Below are 17,154 nucleotides of genomic sequence, written 5' to 3'. Positions count from 1 at the left end.
ACTGGACAGGTGCACAGCTGGGTTGTAGAGGTATTGATAGTGATACAAAAAACAAAAATGTATTTTATTTTTTTTTTAATTAAATTTAACATTTAATGCTCCCTGTCACTGTCACTGTTGTAAAATTAATAAAATAAAACAAAAGCAAGTGAAACTGTCTTCAGTATGTGTAGTCGGGGCATAAGAGTAAGAGTGTAACATTATCTGCAGGAAACAAACTGGAACTCGACTGTAAGATACTTTACTTTTATTTTTGCGCGTCTATATGTCCTCCATCATGTCGTACATTAAGTACACGATGTCTCCGTACATTACACTGACATGAGCAAGGGAGGGGCTGCTGCAAAACACAGTGATAGAATGAATGCAAAGAGCCAAAAGAACACTTCCTGTTGATGCAAAAATTGCAGCAGCAACTGTCTGACACATCTGGACTGGAGAGGGGGGGAGGCCTGGCTGTAGTGTTAGCGAACTACTGAGGGGAATGGACAACGCTTCATGTTAATCTGCAAGACGGTGAGTTTGCTTGCCTTCAACTTTGTCTTGAACTGGTGACCATGATGTGTCCGTAGTGTCTGCACATCTTCGATCTGACAGTTGAAGTGACGAGCAAATAATTGGCCGCGACCGTGCGCTAGCAGCTACCTGCTAACTAGCGTTAGCCGCTACGTAGCCTCGGCTGACATGCAACGGATGCTAGATAAGCTAAGCTAGTTAGCGCAGTAGCTACTTCAAATGACAGCCTCACATAGTTTGCACCCTCGCTCGACGTTGTAACTTTGCTAACGTTACTGAACCGTACGGTGTTGTCAAGCATTTATATGGTCAGAAAAATAAGCCCAGACTATAAAACAGTTCAATGCGCAAAAGCGGGAAGTCTGTGTAAAAGTTACGTTACATTTTCCTGAAACAATTGCTCGGTTTTAGTCTGCGCTAGCTGGTGTAAGTTAGCTGGTTAGCAAGTGGCTGTGTGCTGCCTGATAGTTGGGTGTATCGGCCCCGTGAGCTGATGTTTTAACGAACCTTTATCTAACTACATTGTCAAATAAATGAAAAGTCGTGGAAACTAATAAAAAAAACAGGTAAATGCGACGTTCGTGTTAAAGACAGTGTTTGCAGCTTCGCTAAGTGGACCCTCTCTATCGGAGGCTAACGAAAGTACGACCAGAATGGTTTATAATAAAGTTTTGAACACCGCGTATTTGCTCCCCCATGTATCGGCGTTGTGTGCACGTACGATGGGATCAACTGTACACATTCATGACCCCCATTGTCCATGCATGGTTATGCTAAAAGGGATAAATGTGTTATTAAACTAGCAATAGTAAATCGTATGGTGTCAGGCCCGTGTCTAATAAACGTGTCAGAAATTAACCTGTATCAGCAAGGTTTTTTTTTAAATTCATGTGACATCTGTTAAGTTGAAAAAACTAAGACACCAGTAATAGATGTGTTCTTATTGACTGTTAACGCACTTATAAAGTAATTGCATGACATGTTATGGCAGGAAAGGACAAAGTGCATGGGCATGTCAGGTTCCTCCTGGGTTCATGTGGTTGAACACGGACTGGAGTGGGTACTGTTTCTAGGATGGATGCATTAACAACTTAGAAGCCAAAAACACGTTTTTCCGGGACAACTGCATCTGAAACCAATCCAAATATTTTAACTATAAGGCATGTCAGAACAGAGTCGAGCCAAAGCAATTTCGTCCTTTACATGAGTAGACATAATGGTTATGCACCCATTCAACCTACATTTTTATAGCCCATAGTTTCTGTTTGGGATAAGCAGTAAAACTGTGTACGTTTCAACCACTGACTGAAACAAGAAATGTGCCAAACAAGAAATGTAGATGCCATGTGAATAAATTGATCTCTGATGAAAGTGAGGTCTACTGTGGTAATCTGGTAGTTAAGATATTGAGTCTATGAGTGCAGTGGTTGGTTTGTTGTAACTTTGTTGTATCTTGAGGTGTGCTCTAAACATTTGCAACAACTGTCTACTCCATATTCTCGTGTGTTTACTTAAGTATTTACTGACAGAGCAATCCAGCTACCAGTTTATATGGCTGATTGGGGTATATCTTTCATATAATTTTGGGTAGGAAATGTATCTGAAGAAGAAGACTGTAAATCTGACAATCATTTGGTGGATGCTTATCTTAATTATGGTCATTCTAAGCAAATTCTGGCCATTGGTCATATGTGGTGGACATTGCATCAACATAATCACTGCCAGCTCTAACAGTGTGTAATCATTATGAGGAGGCTCTAGTTGATCAGACAATATAAAGTGATATGTAGCTAGCTATTACTAATCAGTGGTGGTAAAGTAGTCTGTTGTTTTTTTTTTGTGGGAGGGAAGGACCAGTAATGCAGGCCAGAGTCAGAGTACTGTTGAGTGTTATGGGTATTTTTTTCTCATGTCTCTATACACAAGTTGTGGTTTGTAGTGAATACAAGAAATGACAGGGACGTATTTGGCTGTCTTTGTGGATGCCTTCTTGTAATCTTTTTTATCAGTGAAAATCCATAATCACACCTGTTTCTTTTTTGTTGTGTTATCCTTGAGTGGCACTGTGTCACAGCAAGAACTTGGCCAGTTCTATTCAGTGTATTTATATACTGTATGAATGTTTTTGTGAAAACAGCACGGTTAGGAATTACAATGTTGTTGACAAAGTAAGAATGAGATGTTTTTAGGGCCCAGATTTTTCACCTTTCCAGTGTGTCATCTAACATGTTGCAGCTTATTATTTGTTGTATTGAACTGATAGGCCTACTTAATTCCACTTGCCTGCTATCATTCAGTGTACCGCAGCATGACTGCATGCAAGATGCGAGTACACGCACACCACTCTGATTAGATGGTTGTAATGAAGAGTGCATATTATGTGTAGGCACTGATTTGTGATTAAGGAGGTGTGAGAGAAGACAGACAGAACATGTCATTTTGTTAGTGTCCTTGACCTGCTACTTTTTAAGGTGTTAATTAGAATTTTTGGACAGTCCTGTTTCTCTCCCATTTATAGGGTAATGTAATGTATACTCTTGTGGGAGCCACTACTTTTTTTCTAATAGATGATATGACATTCGCATTGTGGTTGATATCTATTTACGTTTTAAGCACTTGAAGATCCAGTCATCACTTAAGCATATGTTATGTTGTGTACTGATAAATGCAAGTGGCCAAAGTGTCATTCTGACATTTAAAGTGTACTAATTGATTTCCAACGTTAAACATGCATCATGTTACACACAAACCTTAAATATGCCAGTAGCTCTACTTGTGATCAAGTCATGGTAGAAAGAAAGGCAGCTCCTCTGCTATCAACCCCCCAATGCTCCAGTATTTTGTAAAAGAAAAAAAAAACTGTAGCCACTGGTCTCTGATATTACTGTCCTTTCGATGGTTGTGCAATAATGTATTGGCTCCTGGACATCCAATAACAAACTCAGTAATGGAATTACTGCTTCATGTTGTGTTGTTGATAAAGTTTAAAGGAAAAACAAAGGGAAATGGGTGTAATAAAGCTACTATGCTAGCAGTATGGCTGAGGTTGGTGACTAGGGCTGCAACTAACGTTTATTTTCATTATCGATTAATCTTATAATTATTTGAACGATTAATCAATTAGTTGTTTGACATTTTTTAACATTTTATTGACCAATCAGTGTTTCCCCAACCACAAGATGATGTCCTCAAACGTCTTGTTTTGTCCACAAAACGAACAAAGAAACCAGAAATATTCACATTTAAGAAGCTGAAATCAGAGAACAACAACTACCCAAACCGATTATTCCATTATCAAAATAGTTGACGATTAATTTAATAATCGATTATTGTGCGATTAATAGATTAATTGTTGCAGCTCTATTGGTGACTGTATAGTTGTGAGTCTTGTGACATCACAAAGACACAGAAGTCCCAGTGGTTCATTTCATGGCACAATCTCTGAATACAGAGCCTATACATTGAATGTTTTATTAGTTTCACAATATGAGTTTTAATACTCAGATGTTTCAAAATCAAGGACAACATCACTTTCTATAGTGCGGTGCCTTAAAGATTTCCACTTGTGTTCATCTGATAAACACATGAATGAGCTGAGATGAAGACCATTTCCTTGTTTTTCAGTCATTCAGCCTTAACAAATCAAATAAGAGAACACACCCGAAGGATAAGCATACAATATTCAGCTCTGCATACTCAGCTCCCACAAAGCTTTAACAATTTTCACAATGGCATGTTATTCTTGCACCAGAGAAGTTCCTCACCTCATACCCTTCCTTTAATGTATCACAATCTGGTCTATTTTTATCTTGGTTTTTGTATCTGTTTTAAATTGCTCCCCTAACCTTTGCTTGTTAAGCAGTTCTGTTCTGGATCTGGTCTGCCCCACAAGCTGTTTTTCAAAGTTGGTGAAATGCTGCTGATGTTGAAGAAAACATACAGTGCTTACATACTGACTTTGATTTATTGTCCGCTGTTTTTCTTTTGGGTTTTTTTTTGTTATTGGACAGTTCATATATGACTATGGGTGACGTCTCTCTGCAGCATGTGCTGATCTTTTGGTCAGCCAAGATACTCAGCATCCTTTCTGTGTACCTACATGAGGCAGATGTGTCAAACAGGTTTACTATTAGACGGAGAACTTGAGCAGCAGATGGAATTTTTGAGCTGAGTTTTTACATTTTCAGTTTTCCCACGTGAGCCAAGCATGTGACCCTCACACAGCATGTGCATCTCAACTACTGAGAATGCATTCTTTGGCTGCCCCTCCATTTGGCTCCATCTAGTATGCATGCTGTTGGCAGCCGTCACTGATATGTTTCAGTGTATGGACATGTTCTGTTTGGTAAAGTGGAGCAAATATAAAGCACACCTTGTTGCAATTCTCTCCATTCTGATCCATCTTTCCCTCTCCTGTGCCAGGATGAGAACATATGGTTTGTTGGACAGGTGCCTTGGCAGGCTTTGGCAATTGGAGAAAGCGTTTACGTTCCCAAAGTGCTGACAGGGATTCAGTGTGCGGAAGATCATGCTGAATTGCCAGCAAGGGGCAGAAAGGGGTTAGGAGGAGGAGGTGCAGAGGGAGAGATGGGAGAAGGGCAGATGGAGTGGGAGGGAGGGAGCAATGGTTAAGCTGGAGAAAAGACACATACTGAGGTTTTGCAACACATAAGTATTTCTTTTACAAACACTGAATTACACAGCAAGTACTGTAGAATTAGATCACACAGTTGCAGCGTTCCACTGTGTGGTTTAACCTGTTCTGCCGAGAAGTCACCGTCTATGTCGGTTAATAATTAAGCTCAAGTCGGCGTATATCAGGGTGGTATGTCCCCACTTGTGACGCTATGCCCTGCATTGGGGGATTTGATCATCGATAATTATCACAAGATTTGTTTCAGTCAAAGCTCATCAAAGTATGTTCATCAGGATTGGAGGAACCAACATGCATTGTCCATAAATAAGTTTGGTGGAGCGTCAGTGTTTACTGACTTCAAAGAGATGTGTGCATGGTTCAAGAACATATATGCTGACATTCAGTTTAGAACCAGATTTTCTTCTTTCTCTGCCAAATGCGTTAAATACGTTTGCCAACAAAGCCATAGAGGTGTATGTGTGGCTTTGTTTGCTTCAAGCAGGTGCATGGTTTCATTTGCATATAAGTAGTGGAAAAAAAACATGAGATTCATTTTCTAATTCTTGATTTTATGTTTGTTGACCTTGAACTACACACTATCTGCCGCATGTATGAAATGTATGTTGGGGCCATTGGGAATTTATCTGTAGGCTTTGCATGAAATATTTTGGTGATTTACTAATGGTAAATTTACAACAAAATGAGTTTCAGGTTACCAGTTTTGGCTAAGCGAGATAGAGATGGTGACATTCAGTTGACAGTGAACATAAAATGTGCAGTGTAAGAGTTTTAAACAGGCCAACACAACCAGAGATATTGACAGGACAGCAATCTGACAAATGTATATTTTCTCACAGTATAAAATATGTCATTATTTGTGTCAGCCAGATGTCTAATATAAAAAAAAACTTCAGTTTATTTTTAACTTGACATAAGGAAAATATGTTTTCTGCAATGTGTTCAATATCATTTAATTTGGCTTAATATGTCTTAATATATATGCTTAATGTGTCCCATACTATAAAGTAAGCTTGCCGTTCTTAAAAATATCATTGCACACAATGCATACAGTTGCATTTTTAACCAGGAAATTGTGAAATGCTGCAATCCACTGCAGACAGTGTTTCAAAACCTAACGTTTTTTTCCTTTTTTCTCTCTCTCTTCCCACCAGGTTGTCGACAAGCTGGAGAAACATATCCAAGAAATGGACGACGGCAGCTACATCGAGTTTGATGTGCCGGAGTTCAGTAACAATGTCCTGACCCAGCTCAATGAGCTGCGGCTGCAAGGGAAGCTGTGTGACATCATTGTTCACATTCAAGGGCAGCCATTTCGAGCCCACAAGGCCGTGCTGGCAGCTAGCTCACCCTACTTTCGTGACCACTCGGCTCTCAGCACCATGAGTGGCCTTTCCATCTCGGTCATCAAAAGCCCTGAGGTGTTTGAACAGCTTCTTGCATTCTGCTACACAGGTCACATGTCCCTGCAGCTCAAGGATATTATCAGTTTCCTCACTGCTGCCAGCTTTCTGCAGATGCAGGCCATCATCGACAAGTGCACCCAAATCCTGGAGAGCATCCACTCCAAGATCAGCCTCCCAGTTAATGTCTGCAGCCCAGAGAAAGATGACTCGCAGACCAACCGGAATGGGGTCAATGACAGCAACCTCTTTGTAAACCCTACCCAGATCTCCCCCCCTTACTACTCCCGGCAGAGTCAAGCAGGCCTGGGCCGGGGGCGGCAGCAGCAAGAGGAAGGCCAGTCGGACCGCGGCAGCAGCGATAGTGTGTCAGAGCATGATACTCCCATGGAGGGAGAGACGGAGCAAGTGGAACTCATCGGCAAAGATGGGCAAGTAACAGATGTGCATGTGAAGATAGAGAAGACCGACAGGCCCACCTACTCAGATAGCTCCTCTGCGGGTGATGATGGTTACCACACAGAGTTGGTGGATGGAGAACAGGTATTAGCTGTCAGTGTGGGTTCCTATTGTCCTGTGATCCAGCCTGCTGCCTATTCTTACTCAGGGCTGTCCTCCCCGTGCTTTGTCAACCTTAGCAACTCCAGTCCTTCCCGCTCCATGCTCAGTGGCTTCAGAGGCGGGCGAGCCAGGGCGAAGCGGCCCCTGGCCATCCCAGCAGGGGTGCTGAGTCACGTCAAACCAGGCTCAGAAGACAGCGAATCAGCTGTGGGAGCCACAGGGTTGGAGAATGACGTGCGAGAGCGCAGCCTGCGGAGCCAGTGGTATCCCTACAATGAGAGACTCATTTGCATCTACTGTGGAAAGACCTTCAATCAGAAAGGGAGTCTGGACCGCCACATGCGCCTGCACATGGGAATCACTCCATTCGTTTGCAAATTCTGTGGCAAGAAGTACACGAGGAAAGATCAGCTGGAGTACCACATCCGTGGCCACACAGACAACAAGCCCTTCCACTGTCAGATCTGTGGCAAATGCTTCCCATTTCAGGGCACCCTTAACCAGCACCTGAGGAAGAAGCACATGGGAGCATCAGAGAGCACTAATCACATGGACTCTCCAGAGAGGACGGAGGGAAGCTCAGGTCAGAAGGACCAAGTGGATACATCTGAGGGGATGGCCTTCGAGGCGCAATATGCAGAAGAGGCACCAGCCAATGATATGGAGGAAAGTTCGAAATGCAGTCCAGAGGAGGCCCAAGCATCAAGATGTGATTTTTAGGTCCTGCTTCAGGTTAAGGAAGCTTTAAAAAAAAAAAAAAGTTTATTTCAACACAAGTTAAAGGACTTTTTTTTTTCATTTTGAATCAACTCCCTCTCTTATGGACATTTCTTCCATCAAGGGTTTCTGTCAATTTTGTGAAAGTTAGTTGTTGAATGCAGAGAGCAAATGGGTGCTTTATAGAAATTTGATTCTTTCAAGCAAAGGGAGTCACAATTTACTATTTTTGAGGAGGTCCCAATAATCAAGACCGCCAAATTGATTTCTCTTTTTATCTTTCAATGTTTTTTAAAACATATTTACAGAGTTATATAGGCATGTTGCAATAATTGATAATGTGAAAGCTCTGGTAAGATGCTTGTCATATCACCTTTTTACCTGACCTGTTTTTGCACATGTGGCCACAGGAGGTCACTTACTCACAAGGAATGATTTTTCTGCCAGTGCAAAGCTTCGTGTGACATATCCGTTCAATACCTCATGATGCAACTACATATATTCATAACAGACAGTATTTTAACTTAAATGAAACTCACCAGGTTCTACCTCATAGCCAAGAACCTACCAGGCACAGACGTGTTCACCGTTTGGAATCCGTTTTAGGTTATATGTACAGTATCTTATTGCCAAACCCTGTAAAGATTCTCAACACAAAGCCTTGATACTTAGGGGAAATGTTCCTTGCTGATTGTATGGATTTGGGACAAAGTCCTTGTCAATTGTTTCATGGTCAGCCAGGTTAAAACAATTATCAAGAAGGTGCTTTGTTAGGAGTGCATTAAATTTGCTAGCTTACTTGTGTGTTTGTTTTTGGCAAATGCGGAGAACAGAGTAAGAGAATGGCCCTGCGTACTTTGAAGTTACGATTTTGCTGTCTTATAACGTTTGTGCTACAAAAACACTTAAAGATTTTTATCTCACATCACTACTGGAGATCTCACTCTGTTGGCCAAGGTAGTTTTAGATGCTGTCATTCATGAAATGGGTGAATTACGTCCATACAGTAAAATCAGTTATATTCCTCTATACTCTGACGGCAGATTTATACTGAATTATTGTATGTGTTTTGTCCTGAGATAGGCCTCTAGGTTAATACTCTCAACGCCTAACTGAGACAAGAGTACTCGTTAACTCAACGCAGGAGGATCATCCCTGGATCTATTCACACAAATCATTATAGTACACAAGTCTGAATAATATGCAAACAGAAAGAACAAAGGAATCTCAGCCATTTTGACATGGGTTTTCCTACATTATTTGGAAGAGCTTTCGGTTTCCTTTTTTTCTCACTTTGTCCTGCCTTTTATGACAGGATGATAGATCTGTGATCTTTGCTCTCTGCATTGGTTGGGGTCAAATGCAGAGTTATTTTATCAGCCCCACTTTATGGCGTTGACATAGATGCGGCATAGCTAGATTAAGGCTAAGAGGTAAATGTTATAGGTAGCTGGCGATCCAAAGTATTTATGCACTTTGCAGAGTTAGTGGGTGGGATGGGAGCTGTTCCAGTGATAGAATGTGCTAATCTCTGTCTTAATTCTGATGCGGCAGCAGCAGTGTCAGAGTAGTACTTGCTTCACAGAAGCAATTTTACCTCTGAGGGAAAAATGTTGTGAACTTAGATAAGACTCTGCAATCACATGAATACTACAAGCTACAAGTAACGCATATGGCAACATTGTATTTTATCTATACTATTTGAACCATGGGGATCTGGGTTGGGGATGTTTTTAGCATATAGACACTTGGGGTTATTTCCATTCTGATTTAAATGAATCTACATTCACATAAATACTTAAAGGCACTTAGAAAGCCTGATTGATTATTATATTCTGCAAATTTAAAGCTCAGCTGGGTGGGCTTTTTTGTGCTGTCCTGCTTTCCTGTTTGCCATCCAGCTGCTTAATGCCTTTTTTGAAGAGCACCTGCTAAATGCTTTTATTCTGTCCCGTTTGGTCCACGCTGAATTTGTGTCAATGAAATTGAGTTTGATTATTTTACAATTTTCATATAATTTTCTACTTTGTGCGGGTGGGAAAAATATTGTGTTTTGTTGCTTCTGTCTAATGTTACGTCAAGAGTGCAGTCCTTTTTATTCCACTGAATGTGCTGTCAACTTAAGCGAGTTAAGATAGCACCCAAAATTTAGGGAATCTTGCAAAAATCGGTATAGCTAGCTTTTCGTTATCTTTTTGTGTACGGATTTATCACAAACACTTTTGGTCATCATCAGCCACAGTCTGTCAAACTATTCAATACTTTTTAGATGAATGTTTACAAAGTCAAGTTTATTTCTGTCAGCCGCCGATGTGACGTGATTGACAGCTGATCTGACCTCACCATAATCAGTTGCTGACTAATTTGATTTTGCCTGTGATGATTCTTGCCCTTCACCAAGAAAAGAAAGGAGGAGATGTGCACTGTCTTGGATTATTGTCAGTAATGTTTTGTGAGTGATAGGTACAAACTGCTAAAACAATTTTGTGCCAAGACTTCACACCAAAGACTAATAGAAGATTTTTAAAAGTAAATTTTGACTGTATTGCATAATTGAATGCTTATCAAGAAGAATAGGTTCTTAATTTAATGTAGAACTAGTTCATTGCTCTTTGTCAGGAATGTACGTTTCCCAGCTTAAAACAATCAGTTGTGTAAAATTCGAATGATTTGCTAAGAAGATTTTAAGCAACAAAGACCTAAATAATATCATATATTAAGCCATACAAAAGCTGACAATATAGAAAAGTTGTGCAATTGTAATTGTTGAAAGCCAATGTAAACAAGAGAGAGAATACTTCACAAAAAGTGGCATCTTAAACTTAGTGCCTTGCCACAAGCTTTACATGTTAGATTCTGGCACTTAGATTCCTGTGCCTCTTTCATTTTTAAATGGATCAAATAGAGAGATTATAACAGACTATGGCCACATCATTCATTGTAAAGTGGTACCAAGAATTATAGAAATTAATTCATATTATTCTCGTCCATTTTGTAGTTCTTCCCCCTGTTGTTTTTTGTTTTTTTTAATCATGTGATTCAGTTTGTTTTTTGTTTTGTTTTTCTTTTTGCCATGGGATGGGAAACTGATTTTAAGGTTTAACTGATTTTGTAGCAATTGATTACAATCAAAGAGGTAGACTTCTTCCCCTGCGAGCCATTGCCCCCATGTTCAGAGGCTACACTGTATCCCTCCTCTCCTCTCCAGCCACTGAGGACAATCTTTGCAATGTACTGTAGTTGTAGGCATTTTAATGAAGGAAGGAGATGCATGAGAAACACAAATCTACTTCCTCCCTGTTCTTTCGGAGCATCTGGCAGGGGAACAGCTGCCTGGGTATTTAGCTGATGATTAACTTAATATTTCTCGATTTACAAAAAAAAAAAAAAGAAAAAAGTTTACCCTCATATACTGTAGCTGAATTGCACGTTGCTCAACCACAAAATTGTATGAAATTGCCAATGGATAATTTTTTTTTTTTTGACTTGAGTTTTTTTTTTTTTTTTTTTTTTGTATTTGTGTCATCGATTGTGCACTTATGGTTTTTTGTTGATAGTACATACCAATTCCATCCAGGAAGTCTAGTGTAGTTACCCTTAAGGGACTCAGCTATAATGGCCTCAATCACTTTGGTAGGGACCTTTTCCCCTTAAATGGTGCTTTTAGACTAGTCAGGTTTTTTTTTCTTGTCCAATGAGTAAACAAGTCCATGTCTTCATCATAGGTGAAAGGAGGGGAAATTATTTAAATGCTTTTCATGAACTATAGTTACTTATGTGATAGTACACATCTACAGAACCAGATGAACTTGACACACACACACTCAAATTGACTCTTTGTCAGCTCTTAGTTCCACACCTCTGCGAGGAACGGGAGATGCATTATGGGCCACAAGTAATCAAAAGGAAGTGTTTACAGGGAAGGCTGTCAGACTACTTTTTTGAAATTGCAGCTCGTCCTATTCCTTTTATAATAAACTCACTTCAGGTAGTTTACGAACACTGATACAGGCTTAGAAAAAAATCTTAAGTCTTCCATAGCTTTTCTGTCAGTTTCTATCCACTGTGTATTATGAAAAAACAGCAATAACCTTTTTAAAGTGGTGTATTGGGATCATCAAGCCTATTGAAATATTGGCCTGTCATATATCAAACAAACTGAATGTCAGGGAGCTGTTGAATTGAAGTAGGACCAGGACAATTTGATATTGATCTATTTTTATATATTTTCTGAAACTCTGGACAGGTTGGCTTCCTCTTCAGGAAATATATAGAAATGAAAAGTGGTGTTGCTTGCTGGTTTTCTAAATGTCTGTCAAAATCCAGTGGTAGTCAGTAAACTGCAACACAAGAACTGAGCGCGTGGTTCAGTCATCAAACTCAGTGGCACTGTTCAGAGTTGCACCTCCAGCTGTGTCAAATAATGAAAGGGATATTGGGCTATATAGCCACTGTTTAGGAGCGGGCTGTCTGTTGTCATGTCGAGGTTCAGTGATTTCCATTCGCTCCTCAGGCGGTGAGACTGTAGTTGTAGTTGTTCAGGATCAGAGGGGAAGTTCTCAGCCAAGCTATCGTCCCTCTTCCTTTTACAACCCCCTAAACTCTGCACTATAACGTCTCTGGCTCATATGTATTTGGTGACAAGGCAAAAAAAAACTTAGAACTCAGGGTATATAGTGTTAAAAGTGGTCTCATTGGACATACATCCTATGTCCATAGTATAATTGTGCACTTCTCTTCAGGTGGGGAAACAAGTCCTCAGTCAGTGGTTCCCAAGCATTCTGCCTCAAGGTCTCAATGAGCCCATGTTTTCCACAGAGCTGAAGCTTGAGGAGCACTGGAGACCATGAACTGAACCATGGCAGCAGAAATGCCCCAACTCCTGTTTTGTCCACTCTACACACAACCTCACAACCCAACTGTGAACCTCAGAACTCTACTGTTTTGTACAACTATGAAGTAAATGAAGCTAGCTAGAGCTGATGTTGTATCTATTGCCATTTATGAATTTATTTTATAGCATGAAATAAAATATATTTATTCAAATTATATATTTTACTCATAATCATTCTGTGCTGCTTCATTTTGGTTCTTAAGCTTGTAAATTGCTTTTTTATTATATAAAAAATGTCAATAGAATAATGCGTTTGTTTGTAAAATAAAGACGCTGATTTGGCTCTGACTTGTCTTTTTTGTTTCTCACAAGTGAATTTAATTATGCTTTTATATAAAACTGATGACACATAACAATTAACATAATTAATAATTGGCTGTTAAAAGGGAAGATGAGAACATAGTGCACTATTCAGTAACCCTGTAATTATCTTGTTTGCTATGTGTTGAACAGCATGCATGGAATTCATAGTAGTGTAACAATATTGTGTACAATGACATCATGAGTACTATGTCATGTAAGTGCGACTTCAACCCTCCAGAGGGAGCTAGAGAATAGCAAATACTTCTTACTAGGTCACTCATCTGAAGTGCCAGAAATTCTGCACTTCAATGAGAAGTATTAAGCAGCATTATTAGGCCATTAAACATACATAAACATACATTTAACATGGCCAAGACTTATTAAAAGGCCACTGGTGAGAAAATGAAGTTAAATGCATTTTGAGAGATACACATTATAAGCAAATGTATGAAAAACCAGATGTCTGAAAAGAACTTTTGCTTTTGCATGTTCTATTTCGCTACAGGCAGTGCCCATGGAAAATAGGCCAGTCACAACGTAACAGAGTCCAAGTAGCGGAGTATAAAACGATAAATTGCTGTAGTCTCAGATGGCTGGTAATAAAATCAATTTATCTCCAAACAGGCTTCTGCTAGATCTCAGAAATTCTCTTAACTTAATCCTCGGCAGTGTTATGGCTCCTGTCCCCACTGTGTTAAAAAATGCATCCAGTGGGAGAAATTTATTCATGAAGTGGCAGCTGTGCAACAGCCTCCTGTAGTGTTACCACTGTTAGTGGGTTTTACAAAAAAGTAAGACCATAAGGGAGCCAAATGACTAATAAACCACCAAACTGGCCAGCTATTTGCTTCACTGACATTTTCTTGAAATAGTTTGGACCTGTGCTTTCACATGGCTTGTTGAAGTTTAACATGGACTTAAATGAGGAGAATTTAAGCATTTCACAATGTATAATTACCATTTATGATATATTGTCTGATGCTGATAATCTCAGTATACGACGTGCTACTTGGCTTAAAATGTGAAATAATCGCCGTCCATTGCTGAAAATTCTAATAAACTGGATGAATTGTTTAAATGACAGCATTATGTGGCTGCACAGACATCTGAACCTAAAATAATATGCAAAAATTGCTCTGTTCAGTGGAATATGAGAATAAAAAAGAACCACAAAATACAAGGCCAGGAAACCAGAGGCAGTCATGTTTCCACAAGGGGTCTTTAACTACATTCTATGGGTATGATGTATTGTGGCTCTCAGTAACACAAACCCTTACAGTCAGACAGAGTAAATAACTATATTGCTGTTAATTTGTACTTTCAGGATAGTCATTACTTTTGTTAACACAATTCTGCAACAAGAACATGACAGGTGAGTCCTAGTTTCCCTCCACACAGATGTTGGCTCACTCTGTGTCATACTGCAACACAGTCCCAAAACTACAAACCACTTATCTTAAAGTTCAGGAAAGGCCTAGAGCAGCCAGGTCCTCTTGCCTTATCTGAGTGCGACTGGAGCACAAAGAGTTTCTGTGACATGTTGTTTTATACTGTGACCAATACATTGATTAAAATCTGATTAGTAGCTAAATGTTTGTTTCTCTGTTCCCTCGGCCCTAATCTGAGGGAAATGACGGGTGCTTCTAAGTCTTTATAAGACTGGCATCATCAAAAGCATGTAGAAGTGACTCGAACTCTTGCTTCATTAAGCTGCTATCTGATAATTAAAGATAATCACAACTGGCTGTGACAATGGAGAATAAAGGACCCATGGGTTCACTGCACTGTGTTTGAGGACAGTAGCTACTGCCATCCCCACAAGGGATGTGTGGGGAAGGAGTGCAACGCTTTGTAGGAAGGCATAAAAGGCCAGGCTGCTACTGTACACACACACCATTAAAATACACTCCTTTAAAGGGATAGTTCAACATTTTTGGCAAATTCACCTACAGTATTCCTACTGCCATTACCTTTAATTATCAGTGCATGCTGTTTTGAGATCTGCGGGGCAGAGACACAAGCTGCTCAGAAAACACAATTGAGGTGAACGGTACAGGTCCTCTATCCCTCATCAAACTCATCAAACAGCCTAGCCTACTTTAGCCTACTTTATTGGACAGTGAACTACATTCACCACGCTATGAAATAATAATGTAACATTGATGGAGTGGTTTTGAGACAAATAGCCGGAACTACATGCCAGACCACTGGGCGGAGTGATTTAAAAAGCAAGTAGTTCAGAGTAGCTATTTGCTTCATGTGTCATAACGTTACATAATTATGCATTTTTATTTCATAGCTCGGCAAATGAACCTACCCCCTTTGACTATAGGAATTATGGCAATAAGCAAATTTGCCAAAATGTTGAACTATCCCTTTATATTCACCGCACTTTACTTCTGGCAATGCCCTTTTAACCGCTTTTAACACCGAACGCGATTTACGCTGCGCCCATTGCGGGGTAGATCTTGTAGAGCTGTTAACATTCTTACAGGGCCTACTTTACGTTCAAACTAGCACTAAAAGAGCACCAGGTACACTTCCTGTTCGATCGCCTTAGCAACCATAGCCAATGTGTGCGCTCTTTGCGCTGCGCCCTACCCCACGGTGGGGCAACGCAAACCATGTTTGGTGTACGGCTGGGTTATGACAGAGAAGGACTTTGGTTATGGCCAACTGGACTGACCTCATTGGCCTACCACACAGGTGATCTGCCGAGGCCGCGAGGACGAAGTCAGCGAAGCTAGCATTAACAGCTAGCAGGTAAGCTAGATTTCTCTCTTGCTAGCCCTATGCTTTATCAACCAGTGAGAGTAAAATAACTGCTGTGACTGGTCAGTGTTCAGCTAAAATGTTAAAGGTACAATATGTAAGAAATCTAAAGTAACTGGCAGTAAAATCATCCTAGCCTATGTCACAGAGACTCAGGAATAATGTTGATATAGCTAACATACTGATCTGACCAACAACAATAGTAGGCTACAGCCAGAATATTCACATTAAATTAATTGTTTTGCAGACCGCAAATGTTTATGTTTTGAATTTATGTTTTGGCACCCACCAGCGCTCTCGCCCAATCACAGCATCAGTGGCATTTCAGCCTCCGGGTTGCCAGATCGCGAAAAAAAAAAAAAGTTTTCTATTATAGGTTAGCCCAGTGTTTCTCAAACTTTTTTTAGTCAGGGCACCTTTCAAAAGTGCATAAAATCTCACGGCACCCCTGTGTAATTCAAAATGACGCATAGCCTAAATGTAAATGTCCTGTTTATTTAGTACAGTATTACAGTATTTATGCATAGGTGCCTCTGTAGCCTATGCACACACATGCATACGCACACAATAATCCGCAATGTGAGAGGAAGAGAGAAAGGTCTACATGCGCGCAGCGCGCAGGCACGCGTTCAAATGAATATCCATATCCATATCTCCGCTCCGTTCTGACTCCGTTGCGAACAATCAGAGAATTTCCACCGTGTGCACTGCAGAGTGTTTTTATACATCAAACGCACCAGTCCGGAGTCGGAACAGAGCGGACACAGATCCACTGGAGAGAGGAGGGGGTGGGACTCACCATCAATGTGAGACGTGTGCCTGGTACTACGCATTTTTTTCATAGCGTCGGCCCCCACTGCTCTGAGTACCCATGACCAACGGCCGTGTCCACGGAGCGGTCACTCTCTCTCTCTCTCTCTCTCTCTTTCTCTCTCTCTCTCTCTCTCTCTTTCTCTCTCTCTTTCTCTCTCTGAACGCTGCCGAAACGAGCCGCCTCACGTCCGAGCCGCTTGATAAGTGCGGCGCTGTTCCAAAAGTTGAACATATTTCAACTCTGAGCGCTCTGAGTGCCGCGACAAAAAAAAGAAAGCGCAGAGAGCTTTTTTCCGAGCTCCATAGGATCTGAATGGAAAGTAGACGCCCAGAGCGCTAAAAGGGCGTCCGGTGGACACGGCCCCATATAGAGAGAATGTAGGCTATTCTATGAAATGTCAAAAGAGGTATTTTTTTCACGGCACCCTTGATGCAGTCAGACGGCACCGACTTTGAGAAAGGCTGGGTTAGCCTATTATGGTCATATTTCCTTGATGTCACACGGTAGAAATAAGCGTCTT

The 17,154-nt window shown here is 40.6% G+C and overlaps 1 protein-coding gene across 1 annotated transcript; it reads left to right on the top strand.

The window, feature by feature from the left end:
- The first annotated feature begins 313 nt into the window (after positions 1–313).
- On the top strand, positions 314–13,028 carry zbtb34 (zinc finger and BTB domain containing 34). The gene is made up of 2 exons (XM_085787545.1): positions 314–516; positions 6,325–13,028. Exons 1-2 carry the CDS (start codon positions 499–501, stop codon positions 7,852–7,854), a joined length of 1,548 nt encoding a protein of 515 aa, XP_085643671.1. The 5' UTR covers positions 314–498; the 3' UTR covers positions 7,855–13,028.
- The last annotated feature ends 4,126 nt before the right edge of the window (positions 13,029–17,154 follow it).

Source organism: Trachurus japonicus, chromosome 9, assembly GCF_045865225.1.
Source record: "Trachurus japonicus isolate A0001 chromosome 9, Traja_1.0".
NCBI lineage: Eukaryota > Metazoa > Chordata > Actinopteri > Carangiformes > Carangidae > Trachurus > Trachurus japonicus.
This window is presented reverse-complemented; position numbering and strand designations above follow the sequence as displayed.